The sequence below is a fragment of the Fusarium flagelliforme genome, assembly GCF_020744385.1.
Source record: "Fusarium flagelliforme strain FIESC 12 MPI-CAGE-AA-0113 chromosome Unknown B0J16scaffold_6, whole genome shotgun sequence".
Classification (NCBI taxonomy): domain Eukaryota; kingdom Fungi; phylum Ascomycota; class Sordariomycetes; order Hypocreales; family Nectriaceae; genus Fusarium; species Fusarium flagelliforme.
The window spans coordinates 880,986-906,148 of NW_025763508.1; the positions used below are offsets into that span (position 1 = coordinate 880,986).

The following is a 25,163-nucleotide window of genomic DNA, read 5'->3' on the forward strand; positions in this document are numbered from 1 at the left end:
ACACTGCGCATCACAACCAAGTCACTTGAAGGTAGATCGAAAGAGAAGATGTTTTGAAAGGAGTGTATTAGTTAGATTTTCATCGTACCCGATAAAATCAATGCTCTAAATAAATAAATATCAAAATGATGAATCAGTCCAATGCCAAACAATCCGCTATGCTAAGGAACGTTCCAAAACCCATATCCAAATGACCGTTAACAATGCATCGCTAGTCTATATCATGCTCTTTATATACTTGAAGTGTAAATATGTATGAGTGAATCTCCACCTCTTACTTGGGGCAGACAGGTCGCTTAGAGCTGCAGGCGTCCTTCTTGCAGCATCCCTTGAAGCCGTTGGCGCAAACCTGGAAGTAACCGGTACCGGGAGCACAAGTGCCAGTAGAGCGGGTCTTGACCTCGAAGCTCTGGGCAGGCTGGTAGGTACCGGTCTTGTAGTCGGGGCACCAGGTGTTACCGCAGGCATCGCCCTTGCAGCAGCCGCGGAAGCCGTTGGAGCAGGACTGGAAGAAGCCGGTGTTGGGAGGGCAGACGGTGTCATCGGAGCGCTTGGCAGCAGCGGGAGGGCAGATGGGCTCCTTCTGGCCACAGGCGTCAGTCTTGCAGCAGCCGCGGAAACCGTTGGAGCAGGACTGGAAGAAACCAGTATCGGGAGGGCAGACAGTGGGATCAGATCGCTTGGCTACAGTGGGGCAGATAGGCTCCTTCTGACCACAAGCATCGCCCTTGCAGCAACCACGGAAGCCGTTGGAGCAAGATTGGAAGAAGCCGGTTCCAGGAGGGCAGACAGTAGGGTCAGATCGCTTGACGGTATCAGGGCAGACACCCTCGGAGTTGGAGCAGGCATCAGACTTGCAGCAGCCTCTGAAACCGTTGGAGCAAGATTGGAAGAAACCAGTGCCAGGAGCGCAAAGAGAGTCATCAGAAGAAGATGAGCCAGTAGCTTCAGTGGTAGGCTCGGTTGTGGTGGTCTCAGGCTCCCACTCATGACCGTCAACAGGGTTGGAAATAACAGCAGCCTCAGGCTCAGTGATGAAAACAAGATCGCAAGTCTTGGGAGCGAAATCGCGACACCACTTTGCAGCACAAGGGTCTACAGAGCAGTAACCGCGGAAGCCATTGTTACCGCAAACGTAGTACTGAGCCAGATCAGGACCGAGGCCTTGACACTCTGTGGTCTTGGGGTTGGGGGTAGCAGCGGCGAAGCCAGAGATGGCGACAAGAGCAATGATAGCAGAATGCATTTTGATTTGGTGTTGGGAGTTAAAGTCGAAAGAAATTGACAGTTGGAACGATGAACGAACTATTGGCAAACGACTGAGAAGAAGCGAAGGTTTGTAAGGAAAATAATAGACCTGACAAAGGAAAATAAGGAAATAAGAAAATAGGAAATAGTTGATTTGATGTTTTGTGTTGTGATGATGAGAGAGGAAATTTCATCTTGGACGGGATATCAGAGTGTTCTTATACAGATTGACTCTCATCGTGATGGTCTCAATCAATGGTACTAGAGCTATTAGTTGCAACCCAAAAGTTGGTTAGCTTCACAACTTCCGCAATGTAGCGGAGGAGGCTATGGCATCTCACAGCCCTCATTCTTACACTACATCGGAGGGTGAGCCGTCAGATCGGTTTAGCTTACACCAAGTCTTACTGTAGTGGGGATAGTGGAGGTTGCTTACCTGTAGTGGATGTACAGCCCCCGCTTCCAGCTGATGACTAGCCCTATTTTAAGCTTAAGACTCGGGCTTAGTTAGGTAAAGTGAGGCAGCGCAGTTCAACTTCGCCGACTTTTTAGCCTCATTCATGGGCCTCGATCCAGCCCTGTGAAACTTATTCTTCTTAGTTTCTAGCTGAGCTTGATTCTAGTTGCGTTGAAGCTGTCGATAAGATTTCCATGATTTTGTGGATGGGCAATTGGGCCACTGATTGGAGGTTTCAGTGGCCGGCATGGTATTCAATCAATGAACGCTATTTGGTACTTTGGCACATCAAATGCAAGCTCAAGCCTCAATTCAGCTTCCCAGTTTTCCACCGTGTAAACAGTAGCATTGATCCTAGAATTTCCCCCAATTTTAGCACAATATCCATTGTAATATCCTCGGCGACACAAGACAAATCGTGGCGCAGCAGCTACAAGACCCATAACGCTTATGTCCAGCATCCATAATCCCGGAAATGATCTCATCTGCGATAAAATCCTTCATCATCAGCTTACTACAAATTACTGTGTCACGAGAATTTGGCGGTCAGTCATTGACACGGTGCGACGCCGTGGCTGGTTGTTTGTGAGGGGAAGCATCAGCTGAACAACTCATCACTGTCAGCAATGGAAAGTTCCGCTTGCATGTAAGATGCGCAGCGCATTCCTTATGATCCTTCTATGTTGATGATTGCTCTCAAGGCCTATTTCCGTCGTGCTTGTCGATATTGTTAGGCGCAGGTTTTTCCATGTTCGACGTTGTGTATCATTTTTGAGGTATGACAGAAGCAGGATCAATGTGTTGTTGTGTGCATTGAAGGTTCTGCCTCTCAAAAAGATTTAAATAGACAGAAGCACAAATCTGATGCAGCAATCCTCCTTTCGCCTGCTGTAGATCCCGCCATGGTTCTCCTTTGATTCATCTCTGTAGCAACCATGGTAATAAATACAACCAGTTATAAACACGATGCAACGCGGTGGCTGGCTAGTTAAGCGTCAGAGTGAGTGAGAAGATGTGTACTATTTATAATTATAATATTATAGTAAAAGAATCATGTTCGAGTAATACTCCGGCTTGCAAAACCGCGAATAGGAAGGAAATATAACTTTTGGACTCATGTAAAGACACAGTAAACCTAACTCCTGTTTCCCTCTCCGTAGGATATCTTGACTTCTTGAGTCCTGATGATATTTCCCTTTGACATAGTACTTTCGTGGAGCAGGATGGCCTCGTCGCTATCGTTCTTCCCCGTGAGAACACCGCTTTCGATCTGAGTAGAAGCATCATCTTGGCCGTTGTCTTGGCCCCTGAGAGAACCAAGTGGGAATGATGCGTTGGGTTTGTATGCCGAGTCGTCATGTTGTTGATACCCTCCGGAACTAAAGTCTTCGCCGCGCATCTTTTTGTAGAGGGGCCGTAAAGATGGGAGTGTCAGACACACAATCGTAGCCGTTACCTCGCTCACGGTCCACATAACCGAGTCAGAGATGGAGTCTATTTCCTCATTAGAGATGTCATCCAGAGGGGGGCTGACTAGACTTACATAAGTAATCTTCGGCGTTACTCAAAGAGGTCAAACCAGACGTTCTGAAAATGCCACAAATACCAGCGCTACATGATGTTAGCATATGAAATTAGATGACATAGTGGAATCAGGCCTTACAAAACTCCGAGACTGAGTGATAGACAGATAGTGCGGCGATCTTTAGGCTTCATGTTCAGGCCATGAAGAGCGATCCAGGGGAAAGCTGCTAACACAAAATCCATAGTTGCGGCATAGGCTACACATGCTATTAGTAGTGGTAACAGATTACTGGAAGAGGAAACTCACAGCAGTATGAGATGGCAACAACAGTGAGACTGATGTTGCAGACTCTTTGATCGGCCAAAACGGGATTCCAAATAGATTCTGTAGGAGTACACTGCGCAAAGACGACAATTGCAAGAAAGATACTGAAGATGGTGATGGTAATATTACAGAACCAGAGGAACCAGCGATGCCTGAGAGAATTATTGTTAGAACCCCTCAAAAGGTCAGACATCGCTAGACTTACCATGGCTTCATGACAATACGAAGTAAGAACATAGCAACCGACACCTTCCCCATCCCAGTAGCGAGAGCAATAAAAACTTGGCCAGTGAGGATATACAGCATTGCCTTTGCGAACTCAGACGTCGGTAGGTCGTCATGACGCTGGCCCATTCCGTGCATGCATGCTATGGTCGTAAAGACGGTAAACATGGTACTGCCGAGCTGTGTAGAGTGTAAGCTGTATGTACTTAGGGGCTAGAAATTAGATAGGTACTAACGGCTGTTAAGATCAGACACCAATCATCCACTCCGATGGCTCCTTTGATGAATGCGCGCGTGTAAAGACGAAGGCCAATGAGAAAGTAGCTCAGAACCATTTGGAACCAGAGGACTCCAATTAGTTGGGGGCCTTTGCCCCCGACGCCAGCTGGTTCAGACATTGCCGCGATTGTATGGCTCAAAAGATGGAAGGAAAGTTTGGCATGTAACAGATTAAGTCACAGTGATAGACTTGTTAATATATTCCTTGCTTTGCTTTCTTTCTTTTTCTTTAGTGTTAAGGGGAGAGAATCCTGCTCCTGTACGCTTTGATGATACGAGACATTGTGGCTTCTTGTAAAAATTTAGAGCCAACAACATTTACCCTGGCAAGCCGGGTATTATAAACGATTACCAAAAAGCAGGGGTCTCTATTCGACTACCGTTGCTTTTCCGGGGCTGAAATAGAGTTCATGTGTTACTGTCCCGCCCACTATGGCGTTTGGCTAGGGACGGGGAGGCCCCGGACCCGGCGATGGGATAACCAGAACAGGATAGAACTGCACTTGGCGCATGAGTCAAGTCTTGCAGCCTGGGGACATCATTACTGGAAGAACTCATTAATGGAGCACACTTGTGGGCTAGAACGCGTTTGCCAAGTGATGGCCCGACATTGTCTTCAACAAGGGGCTAATGCGGCTGAATGAAGGGTCTCAGAAGCGAAAGAAGAATAAGACTTAGACTACTGTGATATCTGATGAAGATATTCACGGGGAGTTTGCCACGCGAAGTCTTGCTAAGGTGATCTAAGTGATTCGGCGAATTAATCTAGTTGCGGACTGGAAAAGAGATATCCGGAGATTTCTTCATCAAGATTCAAGATGCGGCTATAGATTGAACTGTCTCTGACCACCAAGCTAGCAAGCCTTAGTTTGATGAGATACTACGACGTCGTAATCCTTCGATTCCTATGTGTCAGTAGGTGTGATTATGTGTCAGCGTGATTAGAACTCTTCATATTACCTACCATCCCCCCGAGGTCATTGTCTCAGAGCCACTGGACCATTAACCGGAACTCGACAAGATCTTCAGCAGAAGGAATTCTACAGTCCAACAGAAGAGGAGACTCACGGGTCCAGTCGAAATTGTAAGCTTGACTGGGTTCGAATAACCCCTTAGCTATATATGGATAGCAGCCCGGGTCGAGACGGTTGAAGCATTGCCCCATAACACGGAGATTCCGTGCTAGCCAAGGTCAGTGTCTCAGAGTTATTTTGCCCTTGCCCAGATCTTAACAAGATCTGAATGCATGACAAGTGGCTGTCTTACTTTCCACATGAACCGAGAATAGGTACCAGATGGAGGACACAGCTGGCGAAGAGGTCTTTCTCTAAGGTCTCTTTCTTCTATAGCTGCTCCAATTCATGTCGACAAGACCTTTGACAGAGAGAATTCTAGATTCCAACAGAGCCTGTGTCGAGGATCCTGTTCTCGTTAGTTGGGTTCGATAACCTAGCTATATATGGATAGCAGCTTGGCTCAGGACGTTGCCTTATAACACGGTGATTCCGTGTCTATCCGTGGTGGTCCGTGCACGGATAGCGCACTGACGTCTACTGTGGAGTCTTGAGTAGAGTATTGCGTGAGTTCGCCAAGCTTATTTTACCATAACATCATGATTTTGCACTTGAGATCTTGCCCTACACATAACAGCTTGAGATGCAGAGAAGTTGAAGTATCATGTAAGCCCGAGGTCGAGGGCTTGGGTGAAATGGAGATCCGTTCGTACACTGTCTATTCTATTGCTTGCCTGATCTCGGTACGTAAGTCAGTACGGTAGGCGGGTTCAGACCGGGACCAGGGTTTCAGAAAGTGTCTGAGAGTCCGGATATTCCGTGAGGTTCCATCAGTTCCCGGTCACGTGACATCCCAGAGCCGGGATCCGAAAAAGCAATACCGGCGATCCTTGTACAAAAATGCGCTATAGAGTAATATGACTGGGTATCTGAGTTTAACTTTCCGTGTTTACGGTAGACACGGGGCTGTCAATGCAGGCGGATCGTCGGTGAGGCTCATGATAGCGTCGAGGAAGAAGAGGGGAACGTCAAGGCCTTTTCACCCTCAAATATAACTTCTGTTGGAAGAATTTGTTCTTTCTTTCTAAAAACGCCTCCTAATTAAAGTTATACACTTAATGTCTTATCATAATTCCAAGACAATGATGCATATCTTGCCATACTTTGCGGCTTTGTTCCCAAGCGTGGCCGGCCTGTCAATTTCACTGTCACTTGAACTAGGCGCCACACAACCCTACAAAGCACCTCAACCATACAAAGCACCCTGGGAGACCCTTCCTCCGACACCCCCTCTGCCTGAGGCAAATTTTAATGGCACTGCTCCTATCAACGGCATAGATCTGTGGTATGCTACGTTCGGAGCACCCCTCGAGGAGAGCCAGGCCAATGGACTTAACCCTGTGGTCTTCCTACACGGTGGCTACGCCAACAGCGACTATTGGTCGCATCAGGTCGAGCACTTGAAGGATGGACCCTTTACCTTGATCACCATTGACTCTCGAGGTCAGGGTCGCTCTACCGATGATACCAGCCGTCCCTTGACGTACGATCTCATGACGGAGGATGTGGTAGCATTGATGGATCACCTGGAGATCCCCAAGTTCTCAACAGTCGGATGGTCTGATGGAAGTTGCATCTCATTCGACCTCGCCATGAACTTCACCGATCGAATCGATCGTATCTTCGCCTTCGGAGGCACATATAGCCCCAACAACATCAACGCCACTGCCGCTGAGTCCCCAGTGTTTCTCGAGTATCTTGACCGCGTTGGGAAGGAGTACGAACAAAACTCGCCAAGTAACGGGACCTTTGAGGAGTTTGGGGAAAGGATAGATGCCATGTGGTCATCTGAGCCCACTTGGGACGCTGGTTCCTTTTCCAAAATTCCTACTCGTTACGACGACCCTGACGCGCCTATTCTCTGGATCGTCGATGGTGACTCCGAAGAGGCTGTCACCCGTGATACTCCCGGCGTCTTGCGCAGTTGGGTAAGTAATTCCAATATCATTACCATTGTTAGTATACTAACCTTTGATGTTTAGGTCTGGGGCTCTGATCTTGTTATCCTTCCTGGAGTGAGCCACTTTGCGTAAGTACTACCAGCATATCTGATAACAGCAATATGCTAACATGAGAATAGTTTTCTTCAAGATCCTGACACATTCAATGTTGTCCTGACACGATTCTTGACCATGCCCAGGTCTTTGACTAATGGACCGGAGCTTTAAGCATTTAACAGAACCCCCAATACCCTCGTTACATGATAAGATATAGTAGCTGTTTATTCTTTACTTACTTCTTCACAAACACTATCATCCCTCGTTAGATAGCTTGGTAATTGTAATATTAATATCGCATATGCTTGTACCAACTGTTGTAATTAAAACTATCGCCAGACCAGTAGTATTCTACCATTGGCTGATACATGTGATGAGGTCATTGTGACAACCCCACCGAGCTTTGGAGCGTCTCTCAAACCTACGCAAACAACAAGACTCAACTCACTCAAGATATCTTGCAAAAGAAAGACTAGGTTGACCAATACTAGCTTTTCAATTTCCGAATCAGAATATCCTAGTACTTTTCCTTCTTGCGAGCACCGAGACTTTAAAACCCGCTGTCCAGTCACCATCACTCCAATTTGGGCTTACTTCCGACTCCAGTGTATACGCAATATCGCTGCATATTTGAGTAGCCGATCAAGATGCCTCATAGTTCCACCCAGGTTCGGTCGATCCCAATTGACTTTTCTTGGGAAAGCGCTGTGCTGACGCCTGTCTTGACAGTACCAATATTCAGTTGATGAGCCGCTGAATCGTGAGCCAGCCTCGGAGGACCTCTTGTCAAAGTAGAATCTACATCCCTGTTTGTTTATTAAAGGATCTCTCTGAACTTTTCTCAGCTTCGTTACCGAGGACATTGGTTACGATAGGAACCATGGGTAAGACGGCAATCTTTCGAAGCTGCACAGCGAAGCTCACACAACAGCCCCATTCCGCTTATCGATGCATCTTCTCACCGAATCTCCCTCCAAGGTGCAGTCAAAAATGCCCTTAACCTCTCCATCGCGGATCTCCAATCCTTCGACCAACACTCCATGATCTGCGCCCTCCAATGCGCCGGCAATCGTCGCCATGCCATGAGAACTACCATCAAGGAAGTTCAAGGTATCGACTGGTTCGATGGCGCTGTTATGAATTGTAGATGGACTGGCCCCCGCCTTAAGGATGTTCTTACTAAAGCTGGCGTAAGTCTTAGTGAAGAAGAGCAAAAGAAAGCTCAAGTGGAGTTTGCGTGTCACCAGAATCCTTCACCGGAGGAGGAGTGGTTTGGAACAAGTATTCCGCTTGAGAAGGCTATGGCTGAGGAAGCTGACGTTATCATTGCTCTGGAGGTAAGCATACGCTTGCACACGCTGCTGAGCCTCACTGACTGACGGAAATAGATGAACGGTAAACCTCTCGAGCCAAAGCATGGGTACCCAGCCCGGATTATAGCTCCAGGGTTAGCTGGCGTCCGGTCCGTCAAGTGGCTTGATCGGATCACAGTTCAGCTGCAAGAGTCATCAAACCATTATCATCAACGAGATTACCGCGTCCTGCCTCCCGATGTGGAGACTTTAGAACAGGCAGATCCTAAGTGGTCCGAGGCACCACCTCTCCAGGAAATGCCCCTCAACTCAGCTATATGTCTTCCTCGATCTGGCTCAACCTGTAAGAGAGACAGCAACGGCACAGTTGAAGTAAAGGGGTATGCTCTGCCTGGCTATGCTGCTGGACCTATCCAAGAGGTTGAAGTAAGTGCCGATGGTGGAAATACTTGGGAAAAGGCAAAGTTGTCCGAGAATGACGGACAGGATGATGGCGATTTGAAATGGGCTTGGCATAGATGGGAGACTAGGATGCCAATTGATGCCGGTGAGAATCAAAAGCTTCTTAGTCGTGCTACGGATTCGAAGGGGAACAAGCAGGAAGCACAGTCCCAGTGGAACTTGCGAGGTATTGGATATTGCGGATATGGTGAGGTAAACGATCTTACTATCATTTGAGAGAATTATCCTTTGATTCGAGATGGGTATATATACGGATATTTGTGTTCCTATGTCTTAAGCTTATCTATGTCGATTGATTCAGAAGTATGATTTTCATTCTTTGGAACAACCTCACTAATTCAAAATATTGACACTTAAACTGGTCTGGACATTGCAACTACCATCAATAAATCGAAACATTGAACCATAACTAACGACCCAGCGAATATCTAGTACCACAGCTTCTCATTGGGCTCAATACCCTTTTCTTCGCAGTGGTCATAATACATCTTGGAGAAAGTAAAGATATCCATCGTCTCACGTAGACTATCATCATCGTTGAAGAACTCCAGACTGCCAGTGATTGTAAAGACAACCTCAGAACCAGCACCCATGAAAAGTGTGTGGATCGTACCGGGGTTTTCGACAACGTAGTCACCAGGTCCTGCTACCCAGTCGTATCTGTGTTAGATAATTAGTTTCCGTTTACTTTACCAGAGGGAAGTGGACTTACTCTTTGTATCTCCAGTTACCAGAGAGTGTCACGGCTGTCACTGTACCGCGATGTCTATGCTTTCCGAGCCAGCAATCCACAGGTGTTCTCAAAGAAATAACCCAGCTGCCAGATCTAGTCTCGAAACGGAGAGGCTTCAACTCGAGGGTTCCTACCCAAGGGTGCCAAAGCGTATCTTTGTTACAGTTGATGTACACATCAGGCGAGCTGTGCTTGTCTGTGAAAGCGAGTTCTTTGCGGTCCTTTTCTGTGAGGACAGACTCTTCTTTGGAGTGCTCCAAGAGGTCAGAGCTCTTTTGAGCATTGGAAGGCTCGTCTTGAGTTTGTGAAGGGGCCATCGTGAAGACTGTTGGATGTGTATGAAGATAAAGGCTTGGGAAGAATGGAATTGTTTGGAATTTCACCGGTATTAGCTAGCTAATCACTCATCTTATACTCCTCATTCTCCTGCCGCGCTGACCAAATCGCCGTGTGCGATACGTGGTCCCTGCTGCAAAGGGTCTCGAGACTGGCGATCTCTCATGCAGTGCAACGTGCGCTACTACACCACCCCAGACGTGCATCGACATGACTCGCTACACCTTTGCGGGGAAGGCTGATCAGGGTCTAGCGACGGGGCCTGTGCTAAGATAAACTTTATGAATATGGTATAAGAGAGGGGTTATATGCTTGTGCTTTGCAGAATGTCACTTCGTTGGAAGACCCCGGCTTATCTTTGTTTTTCCCCTCACGATATTAACTGACTCGCCTCTCATGCACAAGCAAGGATATCGTTGTCACATTCGAATTTCATCACCGAAGACTTATGAAAAGATTACTTCACATGTGGAATGAAGAATCGGGAGAGCGGATAGGAATAAATTTTCATTCAGAAGTACATGTGTGGATGCTTTTGTTCCATCTCTCTAGCCTTGCTTCCCTCAGACACCACAGGAATCTGATTTCCGCCTGTCGATATATTGTCATCCTCTGGATCTAGCTGGGTAATCTCAACACCTGAGCTGCTCTGAATATCATCAGTGAACTCAACAGGATCTGCATCGCTTGTTGCAGCGCGAATAGATGCTTCTTGTTGATCCAGGTCCAGATCCATCGTGTTATCCTGCACAATCAAAGAACCGCTCAACCCTCCTCTGTTGCGATACCAAGTTTTCACTTCTTCCATATTTCTGAGGGGAAGATTATCCCATTCTCTTATACGGTCATCCTTTCTTTGAGATGAGGGTTTGAGTGAGACTTGGTTGTTTTCAGGGTCTTCGATGGATTGGACGAGACGGAAGAGGGCTTCTTCGGTTTCAGCTAGTCTTGCTTCCAGTCTGGTTATAAATCCAATTGGAAGGCCTCTGAAGATTTGTTAGTTGAAAAACTGTGCGACTTGGGTTCCTGATGTTACCGTTTGTTCTGTTCAGGGTAATGGCAGTTGGAAGGATCATTGTTGCATTGCAGGCAGTGTGGCCTACGATGTTATTGCATGTTTAGGTGACTGGGGACTTATATCTCATCACTAACAAATTTCTATCGCACTATAAACAATTATTAGTCCATCGGTTTCTGTGATTTCGTTGCTGTGTGTTACTTTGTCTCACCTTGCGTTTCCGCTGCCGACAATGGCTGCAAGCTATCGGGTTCAACTGCCTCTCGGCTTCCTGTTCGACCAATGGCTCATTACTAGCCATATGTACTTTGAATCGGGGATCAATAGCTCCGAGTATGCTATCAATTGGTAGGTATCTTGAGAAGATGCAAGTGTAACCGACTCCACCTCCAGGCGGCGTATTCAACCCCGCCTCGGTCTTTTCTTTGTCCGACGCGCCACTAACGCCTTTACAGCACCTGCCTCTGAACGACGAACCTCCATCACAAGTTCCTGCCAAGAACAATCTCCATCACCTAATTCCCCATCTACAAATGACGATCCTTGTTCTTCAAGATGTCATCTCATCATTCGCCCTATGACACTCTTGAAACATCCCATTCAACCCCAAGCCATGAGCCTCAGTCCCAAAAGCGCAAGCACTCAACCTCAGGCCGCGAATATGGCTTAATGCGCGACACGGGCGAGCATGATGCTGCTCGCTTTGTAGGGAGCGGTAGTGGGATCCACTACATCCGCGCTGTACATTTACGACTAGCAAAGAGATCTGCGTCAAGAACAGAACCAGGGTCTATTAATACGCTTATTCCCGGAGAAGATGACCAGTTGAGGCAAGATGCTTCGACTAAGAAGAACCAAGAGCAATTTCTTTGGAAGGATGATGAGATCTGCTTGAACGAAGGTGTAAGACCGAGCTTTGAGGACTTTGTTGAGTGGTCGAAGAGCTATTTCGAGGCATGGCATCCTGTACTTCCTTTTCTTCACGGGCCAGAAGTCCTGGGCTTGTTCGAAGAAGTTGCGAAGAGTGGAATTTCGTCGTTAAGTTCTACCAATAGAGTCATCGTCAAGTCTATTCTCTCCATCTCACTGGCCGACAGCCGACAATCAATGGCGTTTGAGAAGTCAATACCGAAACAGTTCCTGTTTAATAGCGTCGACGATGCATTAGCAAGCTCACAGTTCGCCCTAACCCAGCCAGCGTCACTTCGAACAACACAAGCTGCTCTGGCTGTTCAGCTATTCCTTACTTCCATGCTTTGTCTAAACGCTGCATCAAGGTTAGGTGGACTCATTGTTCGCGCTGCGTTTCAACTAGGTCTACATCGGTGTCCGGCACGGTATCCGTTCTTCACAACCAAAGATGCTTCGGCTCGTCGACGGGTTTTCTGGTGCATATACATCCTGGAAAGACTCCTCTGTCAATCCCTTGGCCTCCCACTCGATATTCGTGACGATGACCTCGACGTCTGTTATCCTGGCGAAGAGCGACATGCACTTGCAAACCGAGACGAAAACTCAGACCGACTACAGCTACTTACCTTTGTCACGAAACATGCTCGTATACGTGGTCTCATCCTCGAGCTAAGAAACAAGTCTATGCTCCAACGACAGGACACCGCAGATCGAGCTGCTTTTGTGCAAGCGGAGCTAGCAAAGTGGTTCAACGAAATTCAAGACGCTGTCGAAGAGGATGATCTTGCCGACGGCGATTCAACTACTCCTGGGATATCAGAGCACCACAAGATCATGCTTTTGGTTCTTAAGCACGAATCTGCGATTTGCCTGAATAGACCCGGCTTAGCATCGGATCACCCGTCTGCTTCATACTCATCTGCCTTTCAGGCTTGTATCTCTGCTGCAAAATCCATATTGATAATCCTAAAGAAGCATCGAAATCGTCACCAGCTACAGGTTGGATCTGATGGCTCAAGGTCACACACACCATTGCTCTGGCCGTCTTTTACCTGGTCGATTTGGATTAGTGCATTTGTTCTCATCCACGCTGCTTTTGAAAGGCAAGTGCCTCTCGATAGCGCCTTGAGGTATGTCATCTTGGCAGGATCCCATTAGCTACGCTTTCTAATCCTGTCCAGGCATGTTGCGGCAGCCAAGAGTATTCTCGGCCATCTCGCTGCTCGAGACACATCTTGGCCAGAATATTGCCTCGGTGCCATTGATGAACTGACATCTACAGTCCAAGAGCTTTCCCAAGACCGACCTCCTCTAATTGAGTCACCTGTAGATGCTTCTATCACCACAAGAACCTTTTCGCCTGGCCTTCCACACCAACAAGGAGGCGATAATGCCACACCATCGCGGCCCCCTAGAACACTTAATCACCCCGCTACAGCCAGTTCGGCGGCAGCTACTGAGACCAGAAACAGTCAAGTGCCTGCCGTACCAAACCCTTCCTCTAACATTACGTCTTTCCCAGCGGGATCTGCATCTCCCAGGTCCCAGCAGCGCAAACGCCAACGAACCTTTCCTTCTGCTACAGCCCTGTCCCATGGGACGTCATATCTCCAACCAGAAACTTCACATGGCTCTCATACGAATGACATGTTCGCTACACCATACATTTCGCTGCCTGTGGAAGGACAGCCCTACCCAAGCTTGGACAATATGCCGCTCGAGGGTCACGAGTCAATGATGTGGTACGATCAGCTATTTGCAAGTTCATTTAGTGCTATCGACAACCCCTTCCTCGTCAATGCGGAATTTGACGCTTCTGTTGATCCGACGTGGAACTCTCTACGCTAGCCCCAACTCAAGTCTGGCCCACTTCATTATACCTCCTTCACTTCTATCACTTCTCTTGCCTTGTTCAAAACCACTTGTACATGCTTCTTTCCCGACGCCCTATCTGCATCATTCTGGAACAGGTTCTCGTTTTGAAGACGTTCAAGGAAAAGCTCATAAGCAGGCATATATCCCTTGACAAATTTAACCACCTGTTCATCCGTCATTCCAGGCTTATGCTGCCTCAAAGCTCTCTCCTGGCCTAGCCTCCACTCGTAGACTTGCACAAGTTTATCCGTACTCAAGTGAAGAAACCCGTCAAAATGCTGTGGTCCCGCGAAAGTATCGTAATATCTTCTGAGGTTTTCGTTGATCAGTAGGAGATGCTCCAGTTCGTGATTCACGAGAGTGTTGGTAAGAGACCACTCTTCAGACTGTTGCGCCTCAGAAACTTTAGCCTTCTCCCATTTCTTGGTGACCTCTTCTTTCGTTAGAGGCTGAAAACCGAGAGCCCAGCCTTCGAAGATGAGCACGTCGAGACCCTGGTCTAAAGGAACTTCATCCCATTCCTCAACTGGGACTCTTCCACCCTGTCCACCATGAAGACTCTTGTCGTATGCAGGCCACTTGACAGTCTTCTTCCCACTTTCTACCCGGCCAAGAACTTGATCAAAGAACTCTTTTGCAAGGACTTCGTCATGAGTTCCAGGTTGGCCCCGAGTTTGGAGCAACCCATTATTCGGGTTGGCTTCTCGAATGGACACGAGCTCTGGGTGATCGTGGTATAGATCGTCTAGAGATAGAGTGCGGTTCTTGAGGTTGTGTTGCGATGCTAAGGCCTTGGATAAAGCTGCAGCCCATGTTGACTTTCCGCTACCTTGAAGACCGGAAAGACCTAGGACGAAGGGCTTTGAGGTCTTTTCTTGGTGCGCTCGAATTGAAGGGACGAAAATGTCCAAGACAGCATTGATGGCGTTTGGGTCAATCATGTTGACGATTGTCAAGAAACACTGATGTTGTCGTGGAATATGTGATTTTTCAGTGACTACGATCCTTGCCGGGGCACAATGACATTTTATCTCGTTGCAACCGACTTATACAGGTTCTACCACGGACGGATATTGTGGATTCCCCCGCATCGTGTCAGCCACTAACCACGGAAAACCGTCAACCCTAGCGGACTTGAGCCAGCGACATTTTATCGCTAGTCGGATCTTGGATGATGTTACGGCGGACAAAAAAACGTCCGCTTCAATTACTCCACATCAACTAACAAGAGTTATATAAATGCACCTTCAAGCAGGTTCAGATATATAGATATTAATGCTCAAGGAAGTCTCATTTACTCTGTTCAATTCATTCATCAATTGAGTCACCATATATCACATCATGTCTCCGTCAGCAGTCATCGACAAGAAGTCCTACAGCATCGCCTCCATCCCAGCTGATGGCATTGGCCCAGAGGTCATATCCGCTGGTGTCGAGGCGTTGAATGCTTTGGCCGACACTCTTCAATCTTTCAGTCTTGACTTCACACACTATGATTGGAGCTCAGATACTTACAAGAAGACGGGAAAGTACATTCCCGATGGTGGCCTCGACCAGCTGAAGAAGCATGATGCTATCCTCTTTGGCGCCGTAGGAGCTCCTGGTAAGTAATCCCATTCATGGATTGAACGTTCACTTATTGGTTATAGATGTCCCTGATCACATCTCTCTCTGGGGTCTCCGCCTGGCTATCTGCCAGCCCTTCCAACAATACGCCAACGTCCGTCCAACACGGATCATGCGCGGTACTCAATCTCCCCTGCGCAATTGCAAGACAGGAGATCTAGATTGGGTGATCATCCGCGAGAACAGCGAAGGTGAATACGCCGGACAAGGCGGTCGCTCACACCGTGGTCGCCCATGGGAAGTCGCTACAGAAGTGTCCATCTTTACCCGACACGCCGTGAACAGACTCATCCGCTTCTCATTTGAGGTTGCGCAGAAGAGGCCCAGAAAGCATTTGACTGTCGTTACAAAGAGCAATGCGCAGCGAAATGGAATGGTGCTTTGGGATGAGGTTGCTGCTGAAGTTGCGAAGGACTTTCCTGATGTTACGGTGGAGAAGATGTTGGTCGATGCTATGACTACGAAGATGGTTCTCAAGCCTGAGAGTATTGATACCATTGTCGCAACCAATTTGGTAAGTCAATTCCTCATTCCTATTTCAATACATACTAACCGTCACAGCACGCGGATATTCTCTCCGATCTAGCAGCAGCCCTCGCTGGATCAATTGGCATCGCGCCAACAAGCAACCTGGACCCCAGCCGTGAGAACCCATCGATGTTTGAGCCCATCCATGGCTCAGCATTTGACATCACCGGCAAGGGTGTCGCTAACCCCGTCGCTACATTCTGGACAGCAGCTGAGATGCTTGCTTGGCTGGGTGAAGAGGATGCTTCAAATAAGCTTATGGAGTGTGTCGAGAATGTGACTGCTTCTGGGGTACTAACCCAGGATCTTGGCGGTAATGCGACAACGAAGGAAGTTACTGATGCCGTTGTGGCGGAGATCAAGAGGCTCGGAAAGGCGAAGAATTAACGAGTTTATGTTAAGGAAATGACATGGTGTTACCGGGGTGCTGTTCTTTGTATATGATGAATCCTTTGTCTTGTAACATGCTTCTTGTTCGTTTGTCTGTACAAAGATATTTTGCTCTTTATTGACCTTGCTTTGTGTTCTTCAGCGATTCTGTCAACGTGTGATTGAAGAGTGTTGAACATGGCAAGCAGGTTCTCTGAATGACCACAAAGTCGAACAGGGAGAGTAAGAGACCAAGGTTAAATACTTCTGACGCTGCCTTCAACAGACTCGTAACAATTATTCCACATCACAGAGAACAGTAAGTCTTATTACCAATCTTCACTTATAACAACAACTCATCTAGACACAATGTGTGAAATCACAAAGTTCGAATGCAATTCGCCAATTTGCGAATCCCCATATCGCGTCCACATCATCTACTGCGATGATGCGAAAAATGACCGCAGGAACATGATTCCAGCTGGCCTCGTAGAGCGCGAGACAACGGTGGATCAATTCGACAGCGAGAGACGACCTCATGGATGCTGGGAGCAAAGTGTGCGGGATCTCAGAGGGACTGGAGATAGCTATTGTTACCTTCACAATCGCTTTTCTTGAAGAGTGTTTATTCAGGATGATCGCGGGCATGTAGACAGACAAATAAAACGTATCGCAAGAGTTCTATGTATAGCTCCACAATCGCAACTATATGACAGGTGACAGTCTTCTTCAAGTCTCTACAGAGTAAACCACTTCAGGAGAGCTCATTTCAGGTTGAGCACGGATATTTAGATAGAGAAAAGGTATCGCAAACGATGTCATTCCGCAGCTTCTTAATTTTGTCTCTATCTTAACAGGTCAGTCTTCAAGATTTCTGTAAAGTCCCTACCACTCACTTAAGGAGAGCTTATTTGTGAGAGCTCACTCTGGTTCAATCGCAGACATTTAGTTAGGCAAATTAAAGTATCGCAAAAGTTCTCAATTCATATCTTCGTATCCTAAGTATATCTATAGGGAGCAATCTCTCCTCATCTCTTTCTGCAAAGCAAACCACAATGTCAATCCAAGGGTATAGGAGGCCAAGAACATAACAATAACGCAATCGTCCAGGGGGGTGCGAAGGGAACTCTTCGCGATTCCATCTGCTCTGGCCAAAAAAGCAAAACATAACGCTAGGAAATAAATGCAATGTGATTCGGGGTATATACTATAGCCAAGGCGATCCGCGAGAATAAGAAAAGTATCATTGCGTGCTCAATATTGATGGTGTTAACGAAGGCTGTGACGACGGCGACTCGTAAATAGCTGTAAGGTCTCAAGACTGCGTTCCGCTGAATGCTGTAAAGGCTGTAGTAAATGCTCAACAGTGCGTTCCAATTCTCGCCTGTTCTCGTCCGTTCGCCGTATGCTTACATCGATATGTCGAAAGGTCGCTGACTCTGTATTGATTTCATCGCCGATCTGATGATTCGCGTCTGTACAAAGTTAGTTATAGTCACTAATGTTCTCCACGGTCACGATGCCTGATTCCATGGAATCGGGGCTGATGAAATCGGGGCTGATCACGTTGAGCGTTGTTGTTAGGGTTGGGCCCAGGGTTCTGGCCATGGTGACGAACATTTTGAATTGACATTGCCGGCATTTGAGGCATCTCAGGCATTCGTGGCATTTCGGGCATTCGTGGCATTGCCGGCATCATGAGCCCTTGAGCCATTCGCTGACCTCGTTGTGCCCGTTGAACTGGTCCCGCTTGTCGAAGCGCTCGTTCTGCTTCTTGTACTCGTCGTTCTACTCGTCGTACTGCTTCACCAACATCACGTTGAAGTGCAGGAGCATTGCGGCGAGGCGCAGCTGGCTCTTGTCGTGGTGCTTGAGGACGCTGGTTTTGTCCAGGACGCTCGTTCCATTGACGATTAAAATGTGGTTCCCAGAAGTCTACTGGAAGAAAGCCAAGGTCTAGAGCCTCGAGAGGACCAATGTCATCCATAGCATCCATCCACCCATCACCAGGAAGAAACCCAAGCCCATCTACTGGCATGGGAGGGTCAAAAGGTACCGGTCGTCGTGGTGCATCTCTCTGGAGCCCGTGATGCTCGCGGTCGTTTTGCATCATCAAGTTTTCACGGCGACGACGTTCATCGCGACGTCGCTCAAGTTCCGCATCTGTCTGTTGAGGTAGACGTAGGTCTCGAATAACTCGTTGAACTGCGTTTCGCTGAGGGGCTCTATCCTCCTCACCAGGGACGGGACGCAGATGTGGGATTTGGTGACGATCGTGGATTGCCGTCGGAACTTGTGGACGTCGGCGGAATTGAGGTGGTTTGATTCCAGGACGGTGACGCATGGGTACCATCTGATCATAGTGGCCGTATAGGGGACAGAGGCAAGTATGCCATCTTTCTCCACACAGAAAGCAGAACTGCGAGCCGCAAGGACAAGTCATGTGGTTACACGCCTCCGCGAGAGCGATCATTCTACCGCATCCGGGGCAGTTAACAGATCGGTTCTGGTCCATGGTAGCCCAGACATCTTCCTCTGCATCACCTGCTGCACAAGGACGATCAGGGTGTCCTTCTCCACCGCAGTCAGGGCATGTCTCTGTATGGCAGAGAAGACAACGACCGTTTTGGTCAGGGGGGATGAAAGCTGCGCAGTTGCCGTCGTGACAGTATAGTCGATCGTGGACCGGTGCTTTATGTTCCTCATCCATCTGTCGGAATAGATGGACTAGGGGAGCAGAGCGAGCAAGTCGAACTGCTGCTTCGTCGAATGGTACACAGCATTTAGGAGGGAATTCTTCCTGGGAGCGAAGACCGATCTTGATGGCTTCGCGAAAGCAAGAGAGGCAGTAGTTGCAGCCGCAAGGAACCCGGACGCGAGCATCCTCAGAACATATAAGACATTCCTCACCATTGGTTGGAGGGAGACGTTCGTTAGGGGGGAAACGGAAAGCGGCCTTTCGTTCTTCATGGTCAAGTACAACCCGATGGCTGATATCTTGGACTTCAGGGGCGCGCAGTCGCTCTGCTGCCAACTCCTCTTCTGGGATGATTCGGCTGACTAGAAAGGCCTGCATGACGGGATCAGCTTGTTGAAGGGCTAAGAAGATGGATGTTGCAAGGGCAGATTCCGTCTGGTTTTGTTCAGGGGGGAGAAGTTCGAAGCGGAAGACTAGGTCCAAGAGTTCTGGGTGGACCAGGTCGATTGGGTCTGTAGGCATGCTGGATGTCGATGGCAGTGCCAGTGTCGGTGTCTGTGAATGTCAATGCCGATGCCAGTGCCGGTGGGTATCTGTCCGTGTCAGTGCCGAAGTTGGTGTTTGTTGGGACCGGTGTTAGTGCCGATGTCGCCGTCGGTTAGTTGTCGCAGATGAGAGAGTAAACTCCGCAGTATCCCCAAGACGGGAAGATCTGGATATGATACTCCCTCTCGCGAAAGTATAAGTTGATATATGAGCTCAGCCACAGAAAACATTGAAAAATAGTCGTTGCGTGTGCAAAGTTAGCAGAAGACTTCGACGAATAGTCGTTGTCAAGATGAAAGGTGCGTAAAGTCAGAAAGTAAGTACAGTTAGCAGCATCAGGACGGAAGACCTTTAAACTGCAAAGGCACTCCCATGTACACTGGACTGAACAGCAACCTTGATCGTTGTTCTGAAGATGATCAAGAGCGCCGTCAGGGGAACAAAGCCATAGATCTGTCAGTGATAATGTCCTCAACAGCCCTGTAACCTGTCAGCCATTAGTCTTTAAGCACGAACACAATAACATTTGACATGTACCCCAACGATGTTAGAGTTCACCACGAACAATGCGCGCTGTATTGGAAGCCGAAAGGTAATTCAGATTGATGCACTATCCTTTCTGTAACTCAACCCAAGAAAAAGTCCATGGCAATGCGCCTTCACCTCGCTTCGCTCGACAATTAGCCGCTGCCCACAGGGTATCCGGGCATCCATTCATCAAAGACGTAAAAAAGCACTTGACTCCCTGAAAGAATGATAAACCATGATATAAAATCCAAGAGCCAAGTTGGTATCCTACCCAAATCCCCGGTACCGACAGTCCATGACCCCAAGCAGGGGGTGATTTGACCCATGTGGGTGAACAAACAAAGAAATCATTGTAATAAAACCACATTAACGCGTAAACCCCACAAACTCCGCTTCGTCGTAAACTCCATCGCTGATTCCCTATGTGACGTTGAGGGTAAAGGACACGCAATATAGACAAACAAACATATCGACGACCAGGAGCCTAATAGCTGAAGTCAACATTGGCCAGGGACACTGGCGGGCCTTTGTTCTGGTCATTGTTGTTATTAGACGATGAACTGTTATTACTGTTGTGGTTCACGGTGATTGAAGATGTGTCACCGTCACCCAGGGTTGTGTCTGCGCTCGATGCAGTTGATGTCGTTTGTAGTTCGTGGCCAGCGGGAGGTTGAGCACTCGGTGACCAGCCATCATTGAGCATCTGCTGGAAGCTCCAGCTTGGTTCAAATGATTTACTGTTCCATGCATGGTTCACACGTTCGTACATCTCGTCGATCTGTTCCAGGCTGATCTTGCTTGTCTCATACACATTGCACCACACAAAGAAAACGGCCAGAATACAAAAGGCACCCCAGATAAAGAAGATCTTTGGTCCAAAAGATGCGTTCCCTGGTCCTGTGCCAACCAAGTAAGGCGCGCTGTAACCAATACCAAAGTTGAGAAGCCAGTTGGATGCTGTTGAAACAGACATAGCCTTTGCTCGCACTTTGAGAGGATAGATCTCAGAGGTGACAACCCACACAACGGGACCCCAGGACGCAGCGAAAAAGAAAATGTTGATAGCACAAAATGTGATGAGGATGGTTTGAGATGCTTTCTCAAAATTCTGTCCGGTTGCAGTGTCGAATGATGCCATAAGGAGTTGGCAACCAGCCATGCCAAGGGCTCCGATCATCAATAACCTTCGTCGACCCCAGCGCTCGATAACCAATAGGCCTGGTACAGTTGATACAACATTTATGATGTTGATGATGAGCGATTTCGTGTAAGGGCTTTCAACGCCAGCGCCGTCGAAGAATGTTGTGCTGTAATACATTATAAAGTTGATACCGGTAAGTTGTTGAAGCATTTGTAATCCGCAGCCAGTAAATGTTCGTCGACCAAGATGTGGTGAGCCAATAAATAAGTCCTTATAACTGTCGGGTCCTAATGATAATTCGTATTGATGATTTGCAATCATCTCTTGCAACTCATCGACGAGCGCTGGATGTGTAATGTCTAGTCGTCGTAGTCGACTGAGTGACAGGCCGGCTTCTTCGTGTAAGCCCTTCTTAACAAGAAAGCGGGGTGTTTCCGGCAATAACAGCAGACCGCCGGTTAGAATGATTGCTGGTACAATCTGAAGGCCAAGAGGGATGCGGTATGCAGATGAGTTGCTGAGTTTGGAGGCGAGGATGTTGACAATAGAGGCGGAGAGAAGGCCAAAGGTGATTGATAATTGATATGCGCAGACAAGTGTACCTCGTATCCATTTGGGAGCCATTTCAGACTGATACAACGGAACGAGAACGGAGATGAGGCCGACACCAACACCAGCAAAGAATCTGTAGACTGTTAATGATATGATCCTGCCCGAGTCAGTTTAAGTGGGAACTAACCTTCCAACCAGCAACAAATCAATATTGTTAGCGGCAACTTGGAAGATGGCACCAATGCAGAAAATGGCGACGGCCAGAAGAAGAGTCTTGCGGCGACCTAGGGAGTCACCAGTAGGTGCTGCAAGTAAAGCACCAAAGGCAGTGCCAGCACTTAGAATGGCGACAATGATGGATGAGTCTTTTGTGCAAATGTCGATGGCGCCTTTCTCATCGACGCAATTTGTATGTTTTCCGAACTGCTCCTTGAACTCTGTCATAGCAAGGATGCCGTTAATGGCTCTGTGAAGATAAGTGGTTAGTATTTGAGACTGAAAAATGATGTGACGCGATGAAATAGCATGGTCGAGGGCAAGCGACGGCGGTTGATGATGCGGCTGGTCGGTTTGTGGTAACGGGTTTGCGAATGAGTCGGTCTCATTTCGAATATCGGCATCAAATAATTATTTCCAACATTTCCTCATGACAGTATCGCTTGACATTCTTTCGGGGTCGTAATGTGGTGATGGAGTCGTCGTCATCCCAGTCACACGAGGTTCGCCGCGATCGTCGCATCGTCGAAAAGTCAATCGTGAATATCGTCGATAACGTCAAAGAAAGTCCCATAATCCGTCTCTCGTTGTCTTGCCGGAGTTTTCGATGTCGCCGTACGTGTTCCAACCGCCATGCACGCCCCATCCCAGCATCCAAGCACATCAAAGGGTTCAAGGAATCGGTGGTATGTCTTACCCAGTATCGTAGCCGAACAGCAACCCGCCAGAGGCAACGAAGAGACCGACCATAATAGCCGGCGCCGACGAGCCCGCGACATTGTCGGGTTTCTGCCAGCCCATGGCAATGGCCATGGTGTCGGTGTTGAAGTCGTCAATCCAGGGTTCAGCGATGTCGAGAGCGAAAGGCTCCGGGTCGGCGAGACTTTGGTGGAGGTTGAAGGGGTTGAGAGATCAACGGGGGGACATTGGGCGATTCCGTGTGGGTAATATTGGAAGGCGGATGGCCACTGGTCGTTGTTTAAGCACTAGAATCCTCGCACTGGGTACTGGGTACTTGGTATGGTTAGAGTCAATGCTTGGCTAGTCTTGGAAAGGAGAAGGGATAGCACGTGGTACATGGAGTAGAAAGAAATGTCCAAGATGGTAGCGTTTCTTGATGAGGATGTACATACCATGAGCTGATGGTCGTGCAAAACAAATGCGTAACTTTGTCTTCTAATTTCAGCTGCAAAAAAAGGTCCATGTCCTGGGGAAGAGAGACAGAGAGGGGCAGGCATGAATGCAATGGAAAGTGTTCCGTCTCCAGACGAAGAAGGCCAGATTGGAAGGGATCATCGTTCTGGGGGCCAACTAGTCCCTTCCTGATCAAGTCAAATCATTAGCCTCCTGCCCTGCAGCCACTGGAACCTCGTCAAGCCATGCCAGTGGATTCTCTGCTCTAGAAAGAGCGTAGACTGGCTGAGCTAAGCGAGTCACAGTGCGTCCCTCTTCTGAAGTTGACGATACAACATTAGGATCCCCAGAAACTCCATTTTACATTTTGATTGTAGCATTACACAACACCAAATCTCCCAGGACATTTTATTTCAATTTTCACATAGCACAGCATCACGCACGCGTCTCCTTGCAGAACTCCGACGGGGAGACCTCGACTGTCTGGGCGCCACGAATCTGAAACTGAGTCACCCAGACACGGTCCTTGTCCCCTAGCGGATTCAGGTCATGGATGTCAGGTCAAGTCAAAGCAGCACCAACGTTCAGCTTTTTGAGCTTGTTCAAGCCATAGTTTCATTTTCGTACTCGGTTGAGCGTCACTTTTTTGTTAGCTGCATTGGATAGCCAGAAAGCGGGAGAGACGGTTGCTTCGAGGGTGACATGAATGGTAACCCGTATAACAGGGAAGAGGTAGCATTCCGCCAAGTCGGAATTGATATCGTTTCGTTACTCTTAGTGTTCAGCCTGGGAAGAGTCTAGTCCAAGGTAAGACCCGTTGATGGATGCTACTATGTACTAATGTAGTCGGCCTTGATATCTAGAGATGGTGATGATATTACAGAGTATTCGCATCAACTCCAGATGAACTACTCAGCACAGTCAGAACACTGTACGTCGCACCCAGCCCTCCAAGACGCAACGGTGCCTCCGCCATGCAGCGCTTACCCCGGCCTAGCACCCTTCCAACGGAAACCCATCTTTTACTGTAGACCCAAGTTTCTCCCTGCCATCAGATCATAGCACAAGTACCCCTTTGGTACGTGCGACTGGACACAGTCTGCACAGTCTCCAGTTTCTCCCCCAGACAAGCAAACTCAACCCCAGCAAGGGTCTAGTCTCGGTACCGGTACTTGGATTGTGAGAGCGTCCAAGACGAACCCTTGTGGGTAGCATGAATATGACAAGACAAAACGGCATCTTCCTGAGGAGAAAAAGTTCCTGATGATCAGAAATGGCATTAAATTTAAGCCCTCTCTCGTTATAAAGCGTCTCAGAGGATAAAGAAGCGAATTTTATTACGTTTTCTTTGACAGACGTTAAATTGGCTTTTGCGAGCTTTAGAAAAATGGCCTGATTGATCGACAGCAGCCAAAAGCCCATTTCGCGGGTTCAGCCGCTCCTGTCAGTTCGGAAGCCGAAACAGCAGCGGCAGATCTTTTTTCTCTTCAAAGTCATCATCAGTCAATTAAAGGCCGCGAATATCCATCAATCTGATATTTGACATCGTCCAAGGACTTTTAAGGTCATGCGACGCGTCTTTGCTTGGCGGCGTTTAGTCTTGAGATGCCGTGTTTTGTGGCTTGTTGGTCACTCTACATCAAATGCTACAGAAGAATGTGTCCCAATTGGGAAGCTTGCAAGCTCTTTGCCCATCCAACTAAGGATCGGATGAAATACTACTTGACCGAGGTATTTCTTTCGATAGGAACGAATGTTCTAGATTCAATAGAGGTACGCCATAACAAATTAGAAACAGTCATATAAGACCTAACTGTCTCATGATCTCACTCAAAGAAGCATGTTTATGTCATTTTCACACTTGTCTGAAGCTATTCAGGTACAGTCAAGCTCTAACACGTGCTCGGAGTTTCTTTTGCGGGGTGCAGCAAAACTACGGGGAACAAGGATGGACCATAAGGCCGAACAATCCCTTGGCAGAAGAAAGAAGTGAGAAATGCCGCGCTGATCATCTCAGCCAGCAGTCATCTTCACGTGGATCATACACG

The 25,163-nt window shown here is 47.9% G+C and overlaps 11 protein-coding genes across 11 annotated transcripts; 4 read left to right on the top strand and 7 right to left on the bottom strand.

Annotated features, from left to right (window-relative positions):
• Nucleotides 1–50: 50 nt before the first annotated feature.
• On the bottom strand, nt 51–1,420 carry B0J16DRAFT_346621 (uncharacterized protein). The gene has a single exon (XM_046128476.1). It carries the CDS (start codon nt 1,244–1,246, stop codon nt 275–277), a length of 972 nt encoding a protein of 323 aa, XP_045979887.1. The 5' UTR covers nt 1,247–1,420; the 3' UTR covers nt 51–274.
• Nucleotides 1,421–2,788: 1,368 nt separating this feature from the next.
• Nucleotides 2,789–4,177, bottom strand: B0J16DRAFT_402702 (uncharacterized protein; the record flags this gene model as incomplete). The annotated part of the gene is made up of 6 exons (XM_046132674.1): nt 2,789–3,199; nt 3,249–3,316; nt 3,369–3,486; nt 3,537–3,706; nt 3,760–3,959; nt 4,016–4,177. 6 exons carry the CDS (start codon nt 4,175–4,177, stop codon nt 2,841–2,843), a joined length of 1,077 nt encoding a protein of 358 aa, XP_045979888.1. The 3' UTR covers nt 2,789–2,840.
• A 1,540-nt stretch (nt 4,178–5,717) lies between these two features.
• Nucleotides 5,718–7,438, top strand: B0J16DRAFT_416988 (Alpha/Beta hydrolase protein). Its single transcript, XM_046133646.1, has 3 exons — nt 5,718–7,059; nt 7,114–7,160; nt 7,212–7,438. Exons 1-3 carry the CDS (start codon nt 6,190–6,192, stop codon nt 7,297–7,299), a joined length of 1,005 nt encoding a protein of 334 aa, XP_045979889.1. The 5' UTR covers nt 5,718–6,189; the 3' UTR covers nt 7,300–7,438.
• Nucleotides 7,439–7,575: 137 nt separating this feature from the next.
• On the top strand, nt 7,576–9,159 carry B0J16DRAFT_416989 (sulfite oxidase-like protein). The gene is made up of 5 exons (XM_046133647.1): nt 7,576–7,796; nt 7,858–7,919; nt 7,974–8,012; nt 8,060–8,465; nt 8,517–9,159. The coding sequence occupies exons 1-5, from the start codon at nt 7,776–7,778 to the stop codon at nt 9,117–9,119; spliced, it is 1,131 nt and encodes a 376-aa protein (XP_045979890.1). The 5' UTR covers nt 7,576–7,775; the 3' UTR covers nt 9,120–9,159.
• Nucleotides 9,152–9,999, bottom strand: B0J16DRAFT_416990 (RmlC-like cupin domain-containing protein). Its single transcript, XM_046133648.1, has 2 exons — nt 9,616–9,999; nt 9,152–9,563 (listed from the first exon to the last, which is right to left on the bottom strand). Exons 1-2 carry the CDS (start codon nt 9,951–9,953, stop codon nt 9,332–9,334), a joined length of 570 nt encoding a protein of 189 aa, XP_045979891.1. The 5' UTR covers nt 9,954–9,999; the 3' UTR covers nt 9,152–9,331.
• Nucleotides 10,000–10,318: 319 nt separating this feature from the next.
• On the bottom strand, nt 10,319–11,485 carry B0J16DRAFT_346627 (uncharacterized protein). Its single transcript, XM_046128477.1, has 4 exons — nt 11,202–11,485; nt 11,125–11,138; nt 11,009–11,071; nt 10,319–10,958 (listed from the first exon to the last, which is right to left on the bottom strand). Exons 1-4 carry the CDS (start codon nt 11,289–11,291, stop codon nt 10,484–10,486), a joined length of 642 nt encoding a protein of 213 aa, XP_045979892.1. The 5' UTR covers nt 11,292–11,485; the 3' UTR covers nt 10,319–10,483.
• Nucleotides 11,467–13,763, top strand: B0J16DRAFT_168755 (fungal-specific transcription factor domain-containing protein). The gene is made up of 2 exons (XM_046122368.1): nt 11,467–13,032; nt 13,084–13,763. Exons 1-2 carry the CDS (start codon nt 11,546–11,548, stop codon nt 13,748–13,750), a joined length of 2,154 nt encoding a protein of 717 aa, XP_045979893.1. The 5' UTR covers nt 11,467–11,545; the 3' UTR covers nt 13,751–13,763.
• A 13-nt stretch (nt 13,764–13,776) lies between these two features.
• On the bottom strand, nt 13,777–14,718 carry B0J16DRAFT_387148 (P-loop containing nucleoside triphosphate hydrolase protein; the record flags this gene model as incomplete). The annotated part of the gene is made up of 1 exon (XM_046131646.1): nt 13,777–14,718. The coding sequence occupies one exon, from the start codon at nt 14,716–14,718 to the stop codon at nt 13,777–13,779; it is 942 nt and encodes a 313-aa protein (XP_045979894.1).
• A 200-nt stretch (nt 14,719–14,918) lies between these two features.
• B0J16DRAFT_168751 (uncharacterized protein) lies at nt 14,919–16,489 on the top strand. The gene is made up of 3 exons (XM_046122367.1): nt 14,919–15,380; nt 15,427–15,917; nt 15,965–16,489. The coding sequence occupies exons 1-3, from the start codon at nt 15,119–15,121 to the stop codon at nt 16,316–16,318; spliced, it is 1,107 nt and encodes a 368-aa protein (XP_045979895.1). The 5' UTR covers nt 14,919–15,118; the 3' UTR covers nt 16,319–16,489.
• A 1,265-nt stretch (nt 16,490–17,754) lies between these two features.
• On the bottom strand, nt 17,755–19,520 carry B0J16DRAFT_402708 (uncharacterized protein; the record flags this gene model as incomplete). Its single annotated transcript, XM_046132675.1, has 1 exon — nt 17,755–19,520. The coding sequence occupies one exon, from the start codon at nt 19,518–19,520 to the stop codon at nt 17,799–17,801; it is 1,722 nt and encodes a 573-aa protein (XP_045979896.1). The 3' UTR covers nt 17,755–17,798.
• A 563-nt stretch (nt 19,521–20,083) lies between these two features.
• B0J16DRAFT_346632 (general substrate transporter) lies at nt 20,084–23,186 on the bottom strand. The gene is made up of 4 exons (XM_046128478.1): nt 23,115–23,186; nt 22,679–22,995; nt 21,953–22,231; nt 20,084–21,898 (listed from the first exon to the last, which is right to left on the bottom strand). Exons 2-4 carry the CDS (start codon nt 22,792–22,794, stop codon nt 20,557–20,559), a joined length of 1,737 nt encoding a protein of 578 aa, XP_045979897.1. The 5' UTR covers nt 22,795–22,995; nt 23,115–23,186; the 3' UTR covers nt 20,084–20,556.
• Nucleotides 23,187–25,163: the final 1,977 nt, after the last annotated feature.